At 42.7% G+C, this 20,148-nt stretch overlaps 1 protein-coding gene across 1 annotated transcript in view; it reads right to left on the reverse strand.

Annotated features, from left to right (window-relative positions):
* LOC110488095 (myosin IG) overlaps positions 1-20,148 on the reverse strand; it is a 70,517-nt gene that overhangs the window by 35,399 nt on the left and 14,970 nt on the right. Inside the window, exons 11-17 of the mRNA XM_036971333.2 lie at positions 19,894-20,064; positions 18,952-19,022; positions 7,843-7,917; positions 7,232-7,364; positions 3,776-3,942; positions 3,248-3,455; positions 411-634 (exon numbers count right to left, since the gene is read on the reverse strand). Coding sequence (XP_036827228.2) covers positions 411-634; positions 3,248-3,455; positions 3,776-3,942; positions 7,232-7,364; positions 7,843-7,917; positions 18,952-19,022; positions 19,894-20,064 — 1,049 coding nt within the window. The remainder of the gene's footprint in view (positions 1-410; positions 635-3,247; positions 3,456-3,775; positions 3,943-7,231; positions 7,365-7,842; positions 7,918-18,951; positions 19,023-19,893; positions 20,065-20,148) is intronic.

Here is a 20,148-nt window from a genome sequence, read left to right on the forward strand (position 1 = left end):
TGGAGACATCCAGGAAGTGACGTTGCAGGCTAGCTCTGTGCTGCCCCCTCCCATTGAGTAACACCAAATTAAAGGCAGACCGAGGTACTGCAGCCTGCCATTAGCAACTAAAAGATCCTTAAAATATCTTCTGTGTATGATTGAAAAATAATCGGTTCAAGGACATACATCTGGTGTATTAGAAGTAATTATTGGTACCATGATTGTCTTCTAAACATATTTTTATTTACACGAAGATTGGCAGTTTTCCATTCACTATAATGGAGGATGCTGTTTCTACTAACAATGCCTGCAGTACGGCGGTCGGCCTTGAACTTCGTAGCTTCAATGAGAGGGGGCAGTCGTTTTCCCCTGATATAAATGCATGCACATTCTATTTCTCGTTGTGGTAACTATGGGGGCTGACTGACCTGCGATGGAGCTGTTGAGTGATGCTGTCGAACTGTGCGAGGGCTGCCGGCGGCGTGGGCCACTCCACACTCTTCCCATAGTCAGCCATGTTGCGTACGTTGGTGAAACGTCGTTCTACCTCCCAGAAGTGGGCCTTGACCTTGTAGCGCTTGTAGCAGCCCATGATGGCATAGATGGCACGCATTCGCTGGCACCTCATCCTCGCCAGTGCCCCGCGCCATACCTGTGGGAGGGAGAGAGAGAGCGAAAGAGAGAGTGAGGGATGGAGAGAAAGTGAGAGAGTAAGAGTGAGAGAGAGAGATGGAGCACAGCAAAATCCAGTGTTAAATCAATACTGTCAGTGTTGTTCCAGTGTCTATACGGGTCCACACTTTTCAGTGGGCACTCAAATGAAGTAGCAAGTTAGGAAAATACTAATAAAAGATGAAACAAATGAGGAAGAGGAAGAAAGACAGGTAGACTAGTTGTCAAATCAAATTCTGCAAAGCAAATTTGCCAGTGTTGATTTAGTTGTTAAATTCACTCTGTAAGACTGAAATTGACACCCAGTGGTGTAAATGAAACCCCAGTGTTGGTGTTAATAACCAGAGTTATTGTTTTACACTTTGGAGAGTAAAACAGTCCCATATAAACCACACCCATCCTTATCATATTTCCCAGAATGCTCTATTGTAAAATATATTCTTTAGGATTGTTTTTAATATCTCTGTATTTGCATGTACATTGATTGATTAATCTTATGCTACACAACTATAAATAACATACATTTTTCTAAACTAATCCAATCAGTTGGTTAGATTTATTGCACCCATTACTGAAATGGTTGTTCCAGTTTAATTGGTTTAAGGAGTCTTCTTATCAACTTTCCTAACCTTGGCATTCATTCTGAATGCAGGTTGCAGGTGAATAAAAATCCCAACTGTTGGATATCATAACTCTGTCTGAAATCCAATATGAATTACACATCACTTTACAAGCCAGCATAATGTGACAAGGTGTTTCCTAACAGCACAGTGTGAAGATTAAACTTGGCCATCAAAGGAAAGCCTAATGATATAAGTATTGTATTGTCATAGAGTTCTATTTTAATGATAACATTTGCCTAGGTACTCACTTAATGAAAGCCACAGGTCTTTAAAATGAAAGAATTCAATAACCATATCTCTGTCAATAACAAATACAGTCATGGGTGGTAACTCTACAATTCACTCGAAAAGAAAAGGCACCCTGGGAAATGTGCAAATCAGGCTTTAGACCATACAGCGTTAAAACAACACCCCAAAATGATTTACTGTAACACGACAGGTGTTAATTTATTACACTGAGAAAGTGTAACAGCGTTAGCAGTTAGTGAGTCCAGTTTACTCTAAATCACGTGTTATGTTTTACACTGTAAGTGTTGCGTATCACTCTACAGTAGAGCTATACAAACATCACAATCAAGTTCATTTGAACACTTTAAAAGTTAAATGGGGAACACTGCAATAGTTAAATCTTTAACTCTTTCAAAGGTGTTATTTTAACACCAGTTCAGCAGGGCTCACATGTTCACTGAAAATAGTGTACATTTAACTCTCTGAGTTAAATGTACACCATTGATTTTTCTGTGTGGGACAAATCAATGTCTGTCCAGAGACTGTCTGGGTTAGACTCCTGCTGAGTTCCAGACAAAGTTCTGTTCCAGTTAGAGAGGCTTAGCTGCAGATAGATTCATCCGGGTTACGTCCCAAATTGCAACATATTCCCTATATAGTGCATTACTTTTGACCAGAGCCTATACGGTGTAGTACACTATATAGCAATAGGGTATTATTTGGGACGCAATCCCTGAATTGGGTCAGAGAGAAAAGCAGGGCATTTAATTCACAATCACAGAGCAAGAAGAAGAGAATAATTAACGAAATGTAATGTAACGATGGCTCTGATCGCATTCATTATCCCAATTATTGTATCAGAGTGATCTCCATTTGACTCAGCAGATGAATCACACTGAGTTGAATATAACACATCCCAAATGGCACCCAATTCCCTATTTTGTGCTAAGGGCGCTGGTTTAAAAAAGTAGTGCACTACAAAGGTAGAGGATGCCATTTGGGACTCAAGCTGTGACTGGGAGCCAGATCATCATCAAGCTGGAGACAAATTAAAAGCTTTTCTTTTAAAGGGGCAATCTGCAGTTGCAACATCCATTTTTGGACTTGTAAATTAATGATATTGTACCCATTGATTCTTTAAGAATATAACTTATAAATACCGAATTAGCTAAGTTCAACTGATATACCCCATCAGAACTTAAAATATAAGTTTGTTTTACATGTAAGTAAAAATATTGTTGATGGTCAGTCCTTGCATCCATAGGTCTTTCTATGAATTTGAGAGTGGTTACATTTCTCCAGCCCCATCCCTCAGCTTTTTACTGAAGCAGAGGCTTTGTTATTGTTTCAACTGCGGATTGCCCCTTTAAATGCAGAGGTCTTAATGAGATGTGGATGCTGCTGTGTGATTCACATTCTGACACGCAAGCTGTCGATGGGGTTTTAATTAGGACTAGCTGCCAATGCCATGGGTCCTTGGACAATTAAATGCATCTCTGTCTGTTTTCATACATACATGGATAATTTGGTCTATGAAAGTAACAGGAAATATAAATTCAGGATAAATGCCATAGAATTATGTGTGGAGTATCTGAACGCGGCGGTTTGTTCATTAAAACCAAACAGGAGAAAATGTACATTTGGCAAAACAGATATATACCATTTTCTTCCCATTGATTGAACACAACCCAGTTTGTGAACTTTTACTATCAGTACAGCCTCTGGCCACTAGGGGTCCCTACCTTCTGTAGGAACAGCACCAGGATGGGGATGAGCGCAGCTCTCTCCTGCTCCAGCGTGAAAAGGGACCGAGGTGTTCGCACAAACAGCTTGGTGTGTCCATACGCCACGTCGTCCTGGAAACCGTGCTGCGTAACGATAGCCTCCACTGCCTCTCTGTCTGTCTCCATCAGGTGATTGGGCCAGGTGTACTCACACGTCATCTTATACCTACAGTACACACAGGAGGGAAGACGAAGAGTTCAAGATACAGGCAGTTGTGCTAAACATGACAATGAGTGACAAGGAGTTGGTATGATAGAACAAACAGAGTGGCACTGAGGCTAGGATTGGACATTGGACAGATTTAAATTCCTCTGTTATACACATGGTTGAACACAGTCATATAGAGCTTGTTATTCACATGAATACTGTGGCAGAATGTTATTAAAATCATGGACAATGACTCTAATTGCTGAGAAATGACTCATTCTTAATGTAAAGCTTTCACCCCAATGACGTTAGACCTCAGGGTGTGCATGACCTCTGACCTCTGTAGGAAGCGTGCGTAGGGCTGGCGGTAGGCGAACCCTGCCCTCCGCACCCTGACGTTCTCCAGCAGGCCCAGGTACGCCACCTGGTGTTGGCATCGGGCGTCGTCAAACAGCACGGGAGACTTCATCTCATTGGGCTTGATGCAGCGCACATAGTATGGCTCCTACAATACAATACACAAACTCATTAACAGCATAGTTATATACTGTGTAGTACAGTCTCACATAGTACCTCTCCTGTAATACACAGAATAATACACAGTCAATAAGTATGCCTCCTAGAATACAACACACAGAATCCTCTAATATAATACTGTACTACTACAATACACAACACAGTCGTATACTGTGCAGTAACACATAGTACGGCTCTTACAATACACCGAACACAGTCACAGTCCAACAGGATACAATACACTGTCATAGATGCAGTAAAGAGGTCAATGGAACGCAGACCGCAGGGGATAGAAGAAGGACTCCGGATTGGCGCACATTCAACAAATCTGATCTAACAAAGTGGATATTGCTCGAATCCATCATGATTGATGTACTGTAACAGATCCACAATGTGGTTACTGAAGTCCGATTTCGATATTTTGGGCTGTTTTCGCTGCATAACATTTAGAAGTTGTCCCTTTTCATGTTATGAAGGAGTGACTGCTAAATGATAACTCCCCTTTGTATAAGCTGGTAGCATAGCTAGCATACAGAAATCAGTGGTGGTAGTCAAAGTTGTTTTAAACTGTAACGCAGTTGCTTGGTGACGATGACATGAACATGTATTGTGGTTGACATCCATACAATCATTATACTTAGATTCTTACCTCAACATAGTGTGAAATACACATATAAACAATAGCTTAAATACTCAGTAGGCAAATTTTGCTTGAGGGCAACGAGGAGATTCAGGATCTTCTACGCATTTCCATTGTTTTGGTCGAGTTCCATTGACCTCTTTACCGCATCTATGTACTGTATAGGAGATACTGTAACCACATAGTACCGCGCTCACAATACAGAGAGTAGTGGAACAGTCAAATACTGTGTATTACTATAGTATCACATAGTACAGCTCCTGTAATAGACAGAATAACCTATACTGGTCATAATAGTGGTAAGAGTCCAAAAGCAATATAGTGACAAACATTAGAAATACTTATTTTGCCCAAATTGGTTCTGTAGACAACTTGGCATGGACCAGACTGTACAGAACTCAGTGGAACATAGCCATCCCAAAGAGGACTGAATCTGCCTTGTACAATCATGCAGAAATACATCCAAGCCTATTGGAATATCAATGCATTGTTAAAGTCTAGCTCGGCCAAACTCACAGTGTCTGTCCTACAGAAAGAGACTATTAAACTCCTAAAACGGCATAATACTAAAGTTTTTAAAGTGCACAGATAGTGGTAGCATGACAATTAGTAACCTATTCCCTATGAAGTGCACTACTTTTGACCAGAGCCATGTGAGGCTCTGGTCAAAGTAGTGCACTATGTAGGAAATAGGGTGCCATTTGGGACACAGAGAGTGTGTCCTTGTGCTACCTCTGTGTGCCAGACAGGAGCTTGCTGGGACACATTAAGGGACACATCTTCTTGTCAAGGGAATGGGCATGTTGTGTGTTCCAAATGGCACTCTATTTCCATTGAAGAACACAACTTTTGACCAGGGCTCATAGTTCGCTATATAGGGAATAGGGTGCCATTTGGGATGCAGACATGCTTTGTTCTCTATGTTCTTAGTGTTCTGTGGTCTGTCTCTCATTCACTGCCCCCTGCAGGATGAATACAGTTGAACAGAGCACACACACACACACACACACACACACACTCACACACACTCACACACACTCACACCAGCACAACAATTTTAGCTCAGACTTGAGAAAGGAGGCAGTTAGACTGGGAGGGGTACAACGAGGAGAGGAGAGGCGGTAGGTCAGATTGGGTACAGGTGTCCCCCTGGGACTAACAATCAGGGCATCCAGTCCTTCAACATGACCTAAAAACTGTCCCCAATGTGTCCATCCCACCCCCCCCTCGTCCCCGTCCCCCCACCATACACACTGGCCTAGCCCATCCTCATAGAGAAGCACTGAAGCACAAGTCGGTCATCTCAAAATAACAGCAGGAAACGTCACTTCTCAGTCAGGGTTACAGGGAGACATATCACCTCATGTAGAAACAGATTCCTCATGTGATGTAAGACATGCTTAATCACTCATATGTCCAAAACGTTGCATATACTGTAGATATGGCACAGGTCTGTGTGAGATACAGGATATTACATCACATATACTGTAGATATGGCACAGGTCTGTGTGGGATACAGGATATTACATCACATATACTGTAGATATGGCACAGGTCTGTGTGGGATACAGGATATTACATCACATATACTGTAGATATGGCACAGGTCTGTGTGAGATACAGGATATTACATCACATATACTGTAGATATGGCACAGGTCTGTGTGGGATCCAGGATATTACATCACATATACAGTACTGTAGATATGGCACAGGTCTGTGTGAGATACAAGATATTACATCACATATACTGTAGAACTGTAGATATGGCACAGGTCTGTGTGGGATACAGGATATTACATGACATATACTGTAGATATGGCACAGGTCTGTGTGGGATACAGGATATTACATCACAGATACTGTAGATACGGCACAGGTCTGTGTGGGATACAGGATATTAAATCACAGATACTGTAGATACGGCACAGGTCTGTGTGGAATACAGGATATTACATCACATATACTGTAGATATGGCACAGGTCTGTGTGGAATACAGGACCAGTCTTGTCTGTGCAGCAGACTGCCATCTCATTAATGTAGTGGTGGTATGTCTTGTGTCCAGGCATTTTCTCACAGGACAGATAGATAGACTAGACCCCCTAGGGAGAGGCTTATAGGACCACAGGCAGCCGGGTGGAAACCGTACCAGGCTGTGTTTTGGGATATTTTTGTGTGTGTGTGTGTGTGCCTCAGTAATAATCCCTGCAGTTTGTCAGTATCTGACTGACCTTTCAAAAACAGACATTGTTATCTCTGACAACGTTATCCATATTTCTAGGAGCTGGTTGATTCGTCCAGCTGTTAGAAACACAGGTGTGGCTAGTGCACAATGTCCAGAGGACGATGATGACAGAGAGGTTAAGCTCATGTTAGATAAAAAGCATAGAGAGTGACGGACGAGTGGCCTTGATTTGACAGCCGTTGCCAAGCAACACGGATGCATATTATTTTGCCAAAAAGTTGGGAGAGAAGTAGGAGTGGGACTAACATCAAACCTACCAAGCACACCAGAGTCACCATGAACAGAATGAAGGTGTGAACTTTTATCGCTATGAGAAGTTGCCCATGTGTCTGTTTTGGTCACATAAGCAACCAGTATACAATACAACCAGTCTGCAATCAACCACCACTGACCTTGCAGCCCAGTTTATCCACAAGGGCCACAATGGAGTTCTTGAAGAGGGTGGCTGCAGTCAGGGGTCGTTTAGTGACCTCTGTGATGCTCAGCTGACCATCTGGCCACATCTCCTTCAGCACAGGGTTGGAACTACAGAATGAGAGAGAGAAGCGAGAGAGAGATGGAGAGAGAGATGGAAGGAGGTTATAAAAGTGAACACAGGCTCAAATGTAAGAGTTTAAAGAGAGTTTGAACAGCTGAAGGAGATATCAAGTAGGATTAAGTAGTCTAGGAGAGAAGAGGAGAGCAGAGGGTACTGTAAGGACAGGATGAAGTAGTCTATGAGAGAAGAGGAGAGCAGAGGGTACTGTAAGGACAGGATGAAGTAGTCTAGGATAGAAGAGGAGAGCAGAGGGTACTGTAAGGACAGGATGAAGTAGTCTAGGATAGAAGAGGAGAGCAGAGGGTACTGTAAGGACAGGATTAAGTAGTCTAGGAGAGAAGAGGAGAGCAGAGGGTACTGTAAGGATAGGATTAAGTAGTCTAGGATAGAAGAGGAGAGCAGAGGGTACTGTAAGGACAGGATTAAGTAGTCTAGGAGAGAAGAGGAGAGCAGAGGGTGAGACACCTGTTATACATGAGCCGCTTGAAATCTTGGAAGAGTGGGTCCTTGTTCTTGTCCAAAAAGCCCTCGACGGAATATCTGAAATAGAGAGAAAGACAGACAGAGGTTATAGAAACTAACACAGCCTAAAATGTACAAGAGACCCCCCCGCAAGAACATGAATTGAAGTGACAAGTCGAGAAAAGCCTGAAAGGTGCTATAAAAATGACAGTACATGAGTTCTGACACTGAAACCATAAGTGAAGTAACACAGACAGTACATTAGAGTCAGTCCTAAACTCTTTCCTAATGGGAGACTATGATGGATCACTAATGGCACCCTATTACCTTAGTACTATACTACTTTTGACCAGGGCACGTAGGGTTCTAGTCAAAAGTGGTGCACTACAGTGCCTTGCGAAAGTATTCGGCCCCCTTGAACTTTGCGACCTTTTGCCACATTTCAGGCTTCAAACATAAAGATATAAAACTGTATTTTTTTGTGAAGAATCAACAACAAGTGGGACACAATCATGAAGTGGAACGACATTTATTGGATATTTCAAACTTTTTTAACAAATCAAAAACTGAAAAATTGGGCGTGCAAAATTATTCAGCCCCCTTAAGTTAATACTTTGTAGCGCCACCTTTTGCTGCGATTACAGCTGTAAGTCGCTTGGGGTATGTCTCTATCAGTTTTGCACATCGAGAGACTGAATTTTTTTCCCATTCCTCCTTGCAAAACAGCTCGAGCTCAGTGAGGTTGGATGGAGAGCATTTGTGAACAGCAGTTTTCAATTCTTTCCACAGATTCTCGATTGGATTCAGGTCTGGACTTTGACTTGGCCATTCTAACACCTGGATATGTTTATTTTTGAACCATTCCATTGTAGATTTTGCTTTATGTTTTTGATCATTGTCTTGTTGGAAGACAAATCTCCGTCCCAGTCTCAGGTCTTTTACAGACTCCATCAGGTTTTCTTCCAGAATGGTCCTGTATTTGGCTCCATCCATCTTTCCATCCATTTTAACCATCTTCCCTGTCCCTGCTGAAGAAAAGCAGGCCCAAACCATGATGCTGCCACCACCATGTTTGACAGTGGGGATGGTGTGTTCAGCTGTGTTGCTTTTACGCCAAACATAACGTTTTGCATTGTTGCCAAAAAGTTCAATTTTGGTTTCATCTGACCAGAGCGCCTTCTTCCACATGTTTGGTGTGTCTCCCAGGTGGCTTGTGGCAAACTTTAAACAACACTTTTTATGGATATCATTAAGAAATGGCTTTCTTCTTGCCACTCTTCCATAAAGGCCAGATTTGTGCAATATACGACTGATTATTGTCCTATGGACAGAGTCTCCCACCTCAGCTGTAGATCTCTGCAGTTCATCCAGAGTGATCATGGGCCTCTTGGCTGCATCTCTGATCAGTCTTCTCCTTGTATGAGCTGAAAGTTTAGAGGGATGGCCAGGTCTTGGTAGATTTGCAGTGGTCTGATACTCCTTCCATTCAATATTATCGCTTGCACAGTGCTCCTTGGGATGTTTAAAGCTTGGGAAATCTTTTTGTATCCAAATCCGGCTTTAAACTTCTTCACAGCAGTATCTCGGACCTGCCTGTTGTGTTCCTTGTTCTTCATGATGCTCTCTGCGCTTTTAACGGACCTCTGAGACTATCACAGTGCAGGTGCATTTATACGGAGACTTGATTACACACAGGTGGATTGTATTTATCATCATTAGTCATTTAGGTCAACATTGGATCATTCAGAGATCCTCACTGAACTTCTGGAGAGAGTTTGCTGCACTGAAAGTAAAGGGGCTGAATAATTTTGCACGCCCAATTTTTCAGTTTTTGATTTGTTAAAAAAGTTTGAAATATCCAATAAATGTCGTTCCACTTCATGATTGTGTCCCACTTGTTGTTGATTCTTCACAAAAAAAATACAGTTTTATATCTTTATGTTTGAAGCCTGAAATGTGGCAAAAGGTCGCAAAGTTCAAGGGGGCCGAATACTTTCGCAAGGCACTGTACATGGGGAATAGGGTGCCATTGAGAATGTATGCTATATTACTAGCGCAATCCCTTCTACACAAATAGAACAGTACTCTCTCAAGTGAGTCAAGGAGTCCTCAGGCAGAAGCTTATAATAATAGTTACGGAGCTTAGTGGATTGAGTAAACTCCCCGAGAGCTTACATTTAAGAAACAGGAGGGGATAAAAACTGAGTTGAACCACATCAACAACGTGTTTTATGATATTATGCACCACTTTGCGGTACTAGTTACTATTAAAAAATACACAATATGTCTGCATGGGGCAACCTGATTACATTAAATAGAAAATAGAACAATTAATTAACTTTATTAATTGTTTAGAACTAAATGAGGTAAATTGAGTTGAAACTTCGCCGAAGTGATATCTCGTGGCATGCTGCTTCACTGGATTAGAGACCCAGATGTGAAAGGCTAAACCCTTAAATACACACACACACACACACACACACACACACACACACACACACACACACACACACACACACACACACACACACACACACACACACACACTCATGCATACACAATAACTCTCTGTCTCTCTCAAACACACACACGCACACACAAGTGTGCAGGTACATACTCATGCATACACAAGAACTCGCTCTCTCTCTCAAACACACACACGCACGCACACACAAGTGTGCAGGTACATACTCATGCATACACAAGAACTCGCTCTCTCTCTCAAACACACACACGCACGCACACACAAGCGTGCAGGTACATACTCATGCATACACAAGAACTTGCTCTCTCACTCTCTTTTTCAAACACACACAGACACACCCCTGCCACACACAGATATGGCACTGTGAAAGAATGTTCTGTCTCTCCATGACTGTCACATCTGGACAGAGAGGCAGATGAAGAGCTTGTGTTAGTATGACAGATGTGCTCCTGAGGCTGATGGAGGCTCTGTGTGTGTGTGTGTGTGTGTGTGTGTGTGTGTGTGTGTGTGTGTGTGTGTGTGTGTGTGTGTGTGTGTGTGTGTGTGTGTGTGTGTGTGTGTGTGTGTGTGTGTGTGTGTGTGTGTGTGTGTGTGTGTGTGTGTGTGTGTGTGTGTGTGTGTGTGTGTGTGTGTGTGTGTGTGTGTGTGTGTGTGTGTGTGTTGTTGTTGTGTCAACACCACCTGACCGGATTCCAGGAACCTCTCTAGAGAGAAGAACACACCATGTGTTCCAAATTAAACCCTATTCCCTATATAGTGCACTACTTTTGACCAGGCGCTGGTCAAAAGTAAAGCCCTACGTAGGGAATAGGATGCCATTTGGAAGGCAGACACATACAGGGCCAGGGCAGATGCTACAAGGACAGGACAGACAGGGTGACACAGGGAGGAAAAGCAGCTATCGAGAAGATGAAGGATGATTCAGGGTATATATGAGCATTTCCCAAACTCTCTGTTTTTCCCTAACACTACAGAGCTGATTCTGATGATCAAAGCTTGATAATTAGTTGATATGAGTTAACTGTGTAGTGTTAGGGCAAAAACCAAAACGTGCACCCCTTGAGGTCCCGAGGACTGAGTTTGGTTAACCCTGGTATATACTGTATTGTACAGGTAACTGCCAAAATGAAGGAAACACCAACATAAAGTGTTGTAATAGGGCATTGGGCAACAACAATAATATACTTTGTATCCCTCATTTTCTCAAGTGTTTCCAAAAATATAAACGCAACATGCAACAATTTCAAAGATTTTACTGAGTTAACACACACATTTCTTCACACAGGGTCGTGGGGTTAGACAGGGATGCAGCTTAAGCCCCACCCTCTTCAACATATATATCAACGAATTGGCGCGGGCACTAGAAAAGTCTGCAGCACCCGACCTCACCCTGCTAGAATCCGAAGTCAAATGTCTGCTGTTTGCTGATGATCTGGTGCTTCTGTCACCAACCAAGGAGGGCCTACAGGAGCACCTAGATCTTATGCACAGATTCTGTCAGACCTGGGCCCTGACAGTAAATCTCAGTAAGACCAAAATAATGGTGTTCCAAAAAAGGTCCAGTCACCAGGACCACAAATACAAATTCCATCTAGACACTGTTGCCCTAGAGCACACAAAAAACTATACATACCTTGGCCTAAACATCAGCGCCACAGGTAACTTCCACAAAGCTGTGAACGATCTGAGAAACAAGGCAAGAAGGGCATTCTATGCCATCAAAAAGAACATAAATTTCAACATACCAATTAGGATTTGGCTAAAAATACTTGAATCAGTCATAGAGCCCATTGCCCTTTATGGTTGTGAGGTCTGGGGTCCGCTCACCAACCAAGACTTCACAAAATGGGACAAACACCAAATTGAGACTCTGCACGCAGAATTCTGCAAAAATATCCTCTGTGTACAACGTAGAACACCAAATAATGCATGCAGAGCAGAATTAGGCCGATACCCACTAATTATCAAAATCCAGAAAAGAGCCGTTAAATTCTATAACCACCTAAAAGGAAGCGATTCCCAAACCTTCCATAACAAAGCCATCACCTACAGAGAGATGAACCTGGAGAAGAGTCCCTTAAGCAAGCTGGTCCTGGGGCTCTGTTCACAAACACAAACACACCCTACAGAGCCCCAGGACAACAGCACAATTAGACCCAACCAAATCATGAGAAAACAAAAAGATAATTACTTGACACATTGGAAAGAATTAACAAAAAAACAGAGCAAACTAGAATGCTATTTGGCCCTAAACAGAGAGTACACAGCGGCAGAATACCTGACCACTGTGACTGACCCAAAATTAAGGAAAGCTTTGACTATGTACAGACTCAGTGAGCATAGCCTTGCTATTGAGAAAGGCCGCCGTAGGCAGACATGGCTCTCAAGAGAAGACAGGCTATGTGCTCACTGCCCACAAAATGAGGTGGAAACTGAGCTGCACTTCCTAACCTCCTGCCCAATGTATGACCATATTAGAGAGACATATTTCCCTCAGATTACACAGATCCACAAAGAATTCGAAAACAAATCCAATTGTCCATATCTACTGGGTGAAATTCCACAGTGTGCCATCACAGCAGCAAGATTTGTGACCTGTTGCCACGGAAAAGGGCAACCAGTGAAGAACAAACACCATTGTAAATACAACCCATAATTACAGTGCCTTGCGAAAGTATTCGGCCCCCTTGAACTTTGCGACCTTTTGCCACATTTCAGGCTTCAAACATAAAGATATAAAACTGTATTTCTTTGTGAAGAATCAACAACAAGTGGGACACAATCATGAAGTGGAACGACATTTATTGGATATTTCAAACTTTTTTAACAAATCAAAAACTGAAAAATTGGGCGTGCAAAATTATTCAGCCCCTTTACTTTCAGTGCAGCAAACTCTCTCCAGAAGTTCAGTGAGGATCTCTGAATGATCCAATGTTGACCTAAATGACTAATGATGATAAATACAATCCACCTGTGTGTACTCAAGTCTCCGTATAAATGCACCTGCACTGCGATAGTCTCACAGGTCCGTTAAAAGCGCAGAGAGCATCATGAAGAACAAGGAACACACCAGGCAGGTCCGAGATACTGTTGTGAAGAAGTTTAAAGCCGGATTTGGATACAAAAAGATTTCCCAAGCTTTAAACATCCCAAGGAGCACTGTGCAAGCGATAATATTGAAATGGAAGGAGTATCAGACCACTGCAAATCTACCAAGACCTGGCCGTCCCTCTAAACTTTCAGCTCATACAAGAAGAAGACTGATCAGAGATGCAGCCAAGAGGCCCATGATCACTCTGGATGAACTGCAGAGATCTACAGCTGAGGTGGGAGACTCTGTCCATAGGACAACAATCAGTCGTATATTGCACAAATCTGGCCTTTATGGAAGAGTGGCAAGAAGAAAGCCATTTCTTAAAGATATCCATAAAAAGTGTTGTTTAAAGTTTACCACAAGCCACCTGGGAGACACACCAAACATGTGGAAGAAGGTGCTCTGGTCAGATGAAACCATGTAACTTTTTGGCAACAATGCAAAACGTTATGTTTGGTGTAAAAGCAACACAGCTCATCACCCTGAACACACCCTCCCCACTGTCAAACATGGTGGTGGCAGCATCATGGTTTGGGCCTGCTTTTCTTCAGCAGGGACAGGGAAGATGGTTAAAATTGATGGGAAGATGGATGGAGCCAAATACAGGACCATTCTGGAAGAAAACCTGATGAAGTCTGCAAAAGACCTGAGACTTGGACGGAGATTTGTCTTCCAACAAGACAATGATCCAAAGCATAAAGCAAAATCTACAATGGAATGGTTCAAAAATAAACATATCCAGGTGTTAGAATGGCCAAGTCAAAGTCCAGACCTGAATCCAATCGAGAATCTGTGGAAAGAACTGAAAACTGCTGTTCACAAATGCTCTCCATCCAACCTCACTGAGCTCGAGCTGTTTTGCAAGGAGGAATGGGAAAAAATGTCAGTCTCTCGATGTGCAAAACTGATAGAGACATACCCCAAGCGACTTACAGCTGTAATCGCAGCAAAAGGTGGCGCTACAAAGTATTAACTTAGGGGGGCTGAATAATTTTGCACGCCCAATTTTTCAGTTTTTGATTTGTTAAAAAAGTTTGAAATATCCAATAAATGCCGTTCCACTTCATGATTGTGTCCCACTTGTTGTTGATTCTTCACAAAAAAATACAGTTTTATATCTTTATGTTTGAAGCCTGAAATGTGGCAAAAGGTCGCAAAGTTCAAGGGGGCCGAATACTTTCGCAAGGCACTGTATGCTTATTTATTTTATCTTGTGTCCTTTAACCATTTGTACATTGTTAAAACACTGTATATATATATAATATGACTTTTGTAATGTCTTTATTGTTTTGAAACTTCTGTATGTGTAATGTTTACTGTTAATTTTGATTGTTTTTCACTTGATATATTCACTTCATATATTATCTACCTCACTTGCTTTGGCAATGTTAACACATGTTTCCCATGCCAATAAAGCCCTTGAATTGAATTGAATACTGTTCATAGGTGGAAATCAGTCAATTTAAACACATTCATTAGGGCCTAATCTATGGATTTCACATGACTGGGCCTGGGAGGGCATGGGCCCACCCACTTGGGAGCCAGGTCCACCTACTGGGGAGCCAGACCCAGGCAATCAGAATTAGTTTTTCCTCACAAAAGGGCTTTATTACAGACAGGTTGGATGTACTGCCAAATTCTCTAAAACGACATTGGAGGCGGCTTATGGTCGAGAAATTAACATTAAATTCTCTGGCAACAGCTCTGTTGGAAATTCCTGCAGTCAGCATGCCAATTGCACGCTCCCTCAAAACTTGAGACATGATCTGTGGCATTGTGTTGTGTGACAGAAATGCACATTTTAAAGTGGCCTTTTATTTATTGAGAGAAATAAGCTTTTTGTGCATATGGAACATTTCTGTGATCTTTTATTTCAGCTCATGAAAAATGTACATGTTGCGTTTATATTTTTGTTCAGTGTAGGTTTGAAGGTGGAGGGTAGCATATGGAAGAACATTGTGTGCAGTAAACAGTATGGAAATATATGGTTATACAAAGCAAAGGTATATAGTGGTGAGAGACTGAGAGTGAAGTGCTAAAGGCCATGGTTAAAATATAAAGGCTAAGCTATAGCATGAAGTTCAATAGTATCTAGAGTTAGGATGGGTTTGAGGAGTCGGCAACACTACAGGGCAATGAGATGGAAAGGTATGGCTGTAGGATACAGATGATAGCGGTAAGACAGAGAGAATAAGACAGAGAGGAAGAGAAAGAGAGACGGAGTGAGAAAAGTCAGGAGGGAGGGGGGAGCAAAGTAGGTCAGTGCTGGAGGGGCGTGGGATGGGAGGGGTGGCGTTGTGACATGGGGGGGTGGCAGGGACGAGGCAGGGTATATTTAGCAGGAGCAGGGGATGGGATAGGTTGGGGGGGGGGGTCTGTTGCAGTCACAGGGGAGAGGTGTAGGGACCTTACGGGGGATGACAGCTAGGCTGAGGCAGGCTCTCCCCTGGGTCCTGGCTGTGACAGAGTGACAGACAGACGAGGACAACACAGTGACAAGGAGAGCCTTCCATCTTGGCCGCCCAGGAGCCCTGTTGTACTGGAACAACGTCTAATCCTTTTAACTATATATTGCACTACCTTGGACCAGAGCCCTGCTCAAAAATAATGCCCTATATAGGGAATAAGGTGTAATTTCAGATGCAGGCGAAGACTAGTACATTAGCATGTTGTGCACTAAAAGGCATGACTGTGATGTGTGAGCCAGCTGGGGATTCAGGGATGGATGAATGTAAACCAAACATGGCCTAATTGCTCAGTGTTGAAGTCATGTTATACATCATGTTAACCTGGATTCCCTGACTGTCATTTCTCGTCACATGTACTTGGCACTCCACTCGACTTCTCCCTTATTATTAATACTGCTCGAGACTTTCTAAGGGGAAATAGTCTGGTTCTCTCTCTGTCTCTCTCTCTCTCCCATCCTTCCTCTCTCTATGCCTCCCTCCCTCTCTATCCTTTCCTCTTTCCCTCCCTGGCTCCTTTGATGCCCTACTATTTCTAAAATTGAGGGCAATGTAGACCCTTCAAACCCACTGTAAGCCAATGGAAGACCTTTTTACTGGATAAACCCCCAGTGTTAGCCAATGGAAGACCTTGGTACTGGATAAACCCTCAGTGTTAGCCAATGGAAGACCCTAGTAGTGGATAAACCCCCAGTTTTAACCAAGTACAAGGGTCTCTCTCTCTCTCTCTCTCTCTCTCTCTCTCTCTCTCTCTCTCTCTCTCTCTCTCTCTCTCTCTCTCTCTCTCTCTCTCTCTCTCTCTCTCTCTCTCTCTCTCTCTCTCTCTCCCTCCCATCCTTCCTCTCTCTATGCCTCCCTCCCTCTCCATCCTTTCCTCTTTCCCTCCCTGGCTCCTTTGATGCCCTACTATTTCTAAAATTGAGGGCAATGTAGACCCTTCAAACCCACTGTAAGCCAATGTAAGACCTTGGTACTGGATAAACCCTCAGTGTTAGCCAATGGAAGACCTTGGTACTGGATAAACCCTCAGTGTTAGCCAATGGAAGACCCTAGTAGTGGATAAACCCCCATTTTTAACCTTTGCTTTGTATACCTTTGCTTTGTATAACCATATATTTCCATACTGTTTACTGCACACAATGTACTTCCACCCCATATGCTACCCTCCACCTTCAAACCTACACTGAACAAAAATATAAACGCAACATCTACATTTTTCATGAGCTGAAATAAAAGATCACAGAAATGTTCCATATGCACAAAAAGCTTATTTCTCTCATTAAATAAAAGGCCACTTTAAAATGTGCAGTTCTGTCACACAACACAATGCCACAGATCATGTCTCAAGTTTTGAGGGAGCGTGCAATTGGCATGCTGACTGCAGGAATTTCCAACAGAGCTGTTGCCAGAGAATTTATTGTTCATTTTTCGACCATAAGCCGCCTCCAATGTCGTTTTAGAGAATTTGGCAGTGCATCCAACCTGTCTGTAATAAAGCCCCTTTGTGAGGAAAAACTCATTCTGATTGCCTGGGCCTGGCTCCCCAGTAGGTGGACCTGGCTCCCAAGTGGGTGGGCCCATGCCCTCCCAGGCCCAGTCATGTGAAATCCATTGAAAAAACCCCAGTGTTAGCCAATGAAATACGCTGGTACTAGATAAACCCAAAGTGTTAACCTATGAAAGACCCTGGTACTGGATAACAGTTTGGTCTACTCCCTCACTGCTCTCTCCTACCTCCCTTCCTCATCCCTCCCTCATTCCTCTCTCTCTCTCTCTCTCTCTCTCCCTCCCTTGTCCCTCCCTTCCTCTCTCCCTCACTCAACAAGATGATGTCCTTCTATTTCAAATGTTTTCCTGTAGGTCCCACAATACTAGTGCCAACAGTGCTAGCCAAGTCGCTAATGGCTTGGCGCTGGTATTGGCTTGACTCCATTTATCTACACTGCCATTGATTTTTCATCCAATCAACATTAATCTTATAGGTCCTATAACCTATGACCTTCCCTGTGTTACATCATCATGACATTTCACCTGTTGAACCACCATAGTTTCCTGTCATGGTTGTGGTTTAAGTGCAGGCTGAGTCAGCCGTAACCCAACTGTTGTGTTCGTTTCATGTTAATTAATTTTGTGTTCCCGGTTCAAAATGAACGCCCCGTTATAGCTGATTATAAATCCATAATAATACATATATTATCACCTAATGTTGTGTTATTTTGACTATAACATTATGTATTATTTTGACTATAACAAATACTCAGATGAACATATTGTGCTATTTATCACACACTACTTTCTCCTCTAATGCATCTTCACTGTCAGTTTCCTGTCCTCTCTCCTCCTCACCAGTGTCATGATCAAAGAAATGATCAAGAGCCTCACATACAGTATATTGTTTGGTCATTGTGCTCCCACAGAACGAATTGTGAGCAAGGCCTTTAAAAGCTGTATATACTAGAGCTGCGAGAAAAGTTCTATATATTATTGAAACAATCTTGCGATTGTTTGTGAGAATGCAAACAGGTGTGGTTCCCATGGGGGAAAGATTCCATTGGGGAAAGGTTCCCGTGGGGGTTGCCATGGAAGCCAAGAAGGGAGTGAGGTGTGTGTGTGTGTGTGTGTGTGTGTGTGTGTGTGTGTGTGTGTGTGTGTGTGTGTGTGTGTGTGTGTGTGTGTGTGTGTGTGTGTGTGTTTGTGTGTGTGTGTGTGTGTGTGCTCAAACACACATGCATGTGAAGAGGAAGTGTGTTCATCTGATGAATGGGCATGTGCCTGAACTCAATTTTATACACTAATAGTAGTCTCAACCCATTCATTTCTAATGACCTGTCATGTTTCACTGGGAACACTACATGTGTACAAAAGTTCAATAAAACACCCCAAATGTAATGACAATCATCAAAATGTATTTTGTGTGTTCAGATGCCCTGTGTGGACAAAGTCATGGAACCTTATGACAATCAGATTAAATGAACTTCATTTTTCAGAGAGAACACAGCAGGATGGCCAAAAGGGATGAAGGAGAATAAAGTATGTGACTTTACAGCAAATACAAGTATGTGACTCACGTGACATCCCCAGCATAGTGGCGGATACGGAAGTCTCTGTGGAACTCCATGGTCTTGTCTGATGGGGTGAGCTACAATGGAGATATTATCCCCATCATCATCATCATCATCATCACCATCACCTTTATCATCACTATCATCACCATCATTGTCATTGTGACAATCATCATCACCGTCATCACCATTGTGACCATCATTATCACCATTATTATCATCATCAACCTCCTCATCACCATCGTCAACATCATCCTTATCCTCATCATCATCATCATCATCATCATCATCACAGTTACCCTCTGTAATATAGGCTGGCCAAGGGGGATACAATCATCTCTTACACCTCTCGTATGTCTCTCACATAGTTCTCTTCAAGAGATCAAGACATCTTACAGTAGTTGGAAGTGGAGCATTTAGACCCACTACCATTGGATGCTGCTGTCTGTCTCAATGGTCTCAATGGAATGTAGCTGCCTTCTGAAGTATAACGAAACCACAACAGAGTGCAAATAGTGGAATGGATACCCCTGCTCTCTATTGACCATCCAGTGTAACTGCACTAACAATATCACACCAGTGGGGTGTTAAAGCCATTCTTAAACCGTCAATGGGGTCCTGATGGGAGTGTTGCAGTACAATGAAGACAGTAATGGAGAGAAGACATATTCAGTGAGGTAGAGGAAGGATTGGTGTACCTCAGCATAATTCACGTTGTGGGTTTTTAGTGTAAGTTGCAGAAGGAATTACTATTTTATGGTTATAGGGACATGGTTATAGGAGCTGTAGAGAGGAAATGTTGAGGTATTTGTGTTATAAGTATGGCCTGGGAGAATAAAATAGACTAGATTATAAGAGAATAACATATAATAGATTAGAATAGAAGAGAATAACATAGAATAGAATAGAGTTTATTCTATTGAAGGCAGCGTTGCTCGTCTGACCCACCTTGCGGGAGGTGTAGTGAGGGTGTTGTCCCAGCTTAGCATCCATGCTCTCCAGGCAGATGGTGTCTGTCACCTTGCCCACAGTGAGACAGGCCTCGTCCAACACAGAGATGATGCCCTTATGGGGCTGTTCCACCAGGTCCACGATGATCTGGTTGTTAAAGTAGTCAATCTGGAAACACACAGGGGGAGAGGAACTGTTAGATGTAGGCTTCTGAATACTGCATGTGTTGCTTATGGGAGTGTGTTTGTGGAG

This window comes from Oncorhynchus mykiss, chromosome 30 (assembly GCF_057628025.1).
Source record: "Oncorhynchus mykiss isolate SJ-2025 chromosome 30, ASM5762802v1, whole genome shotgun sequence".
NCBI classification, from domain to species: Eukaryota; Metazoa; Chordata; class Actinopteri; order Salmoniformes; family Salmonidae; genus Oncorhynchus; species Oncorhynchus mykiss.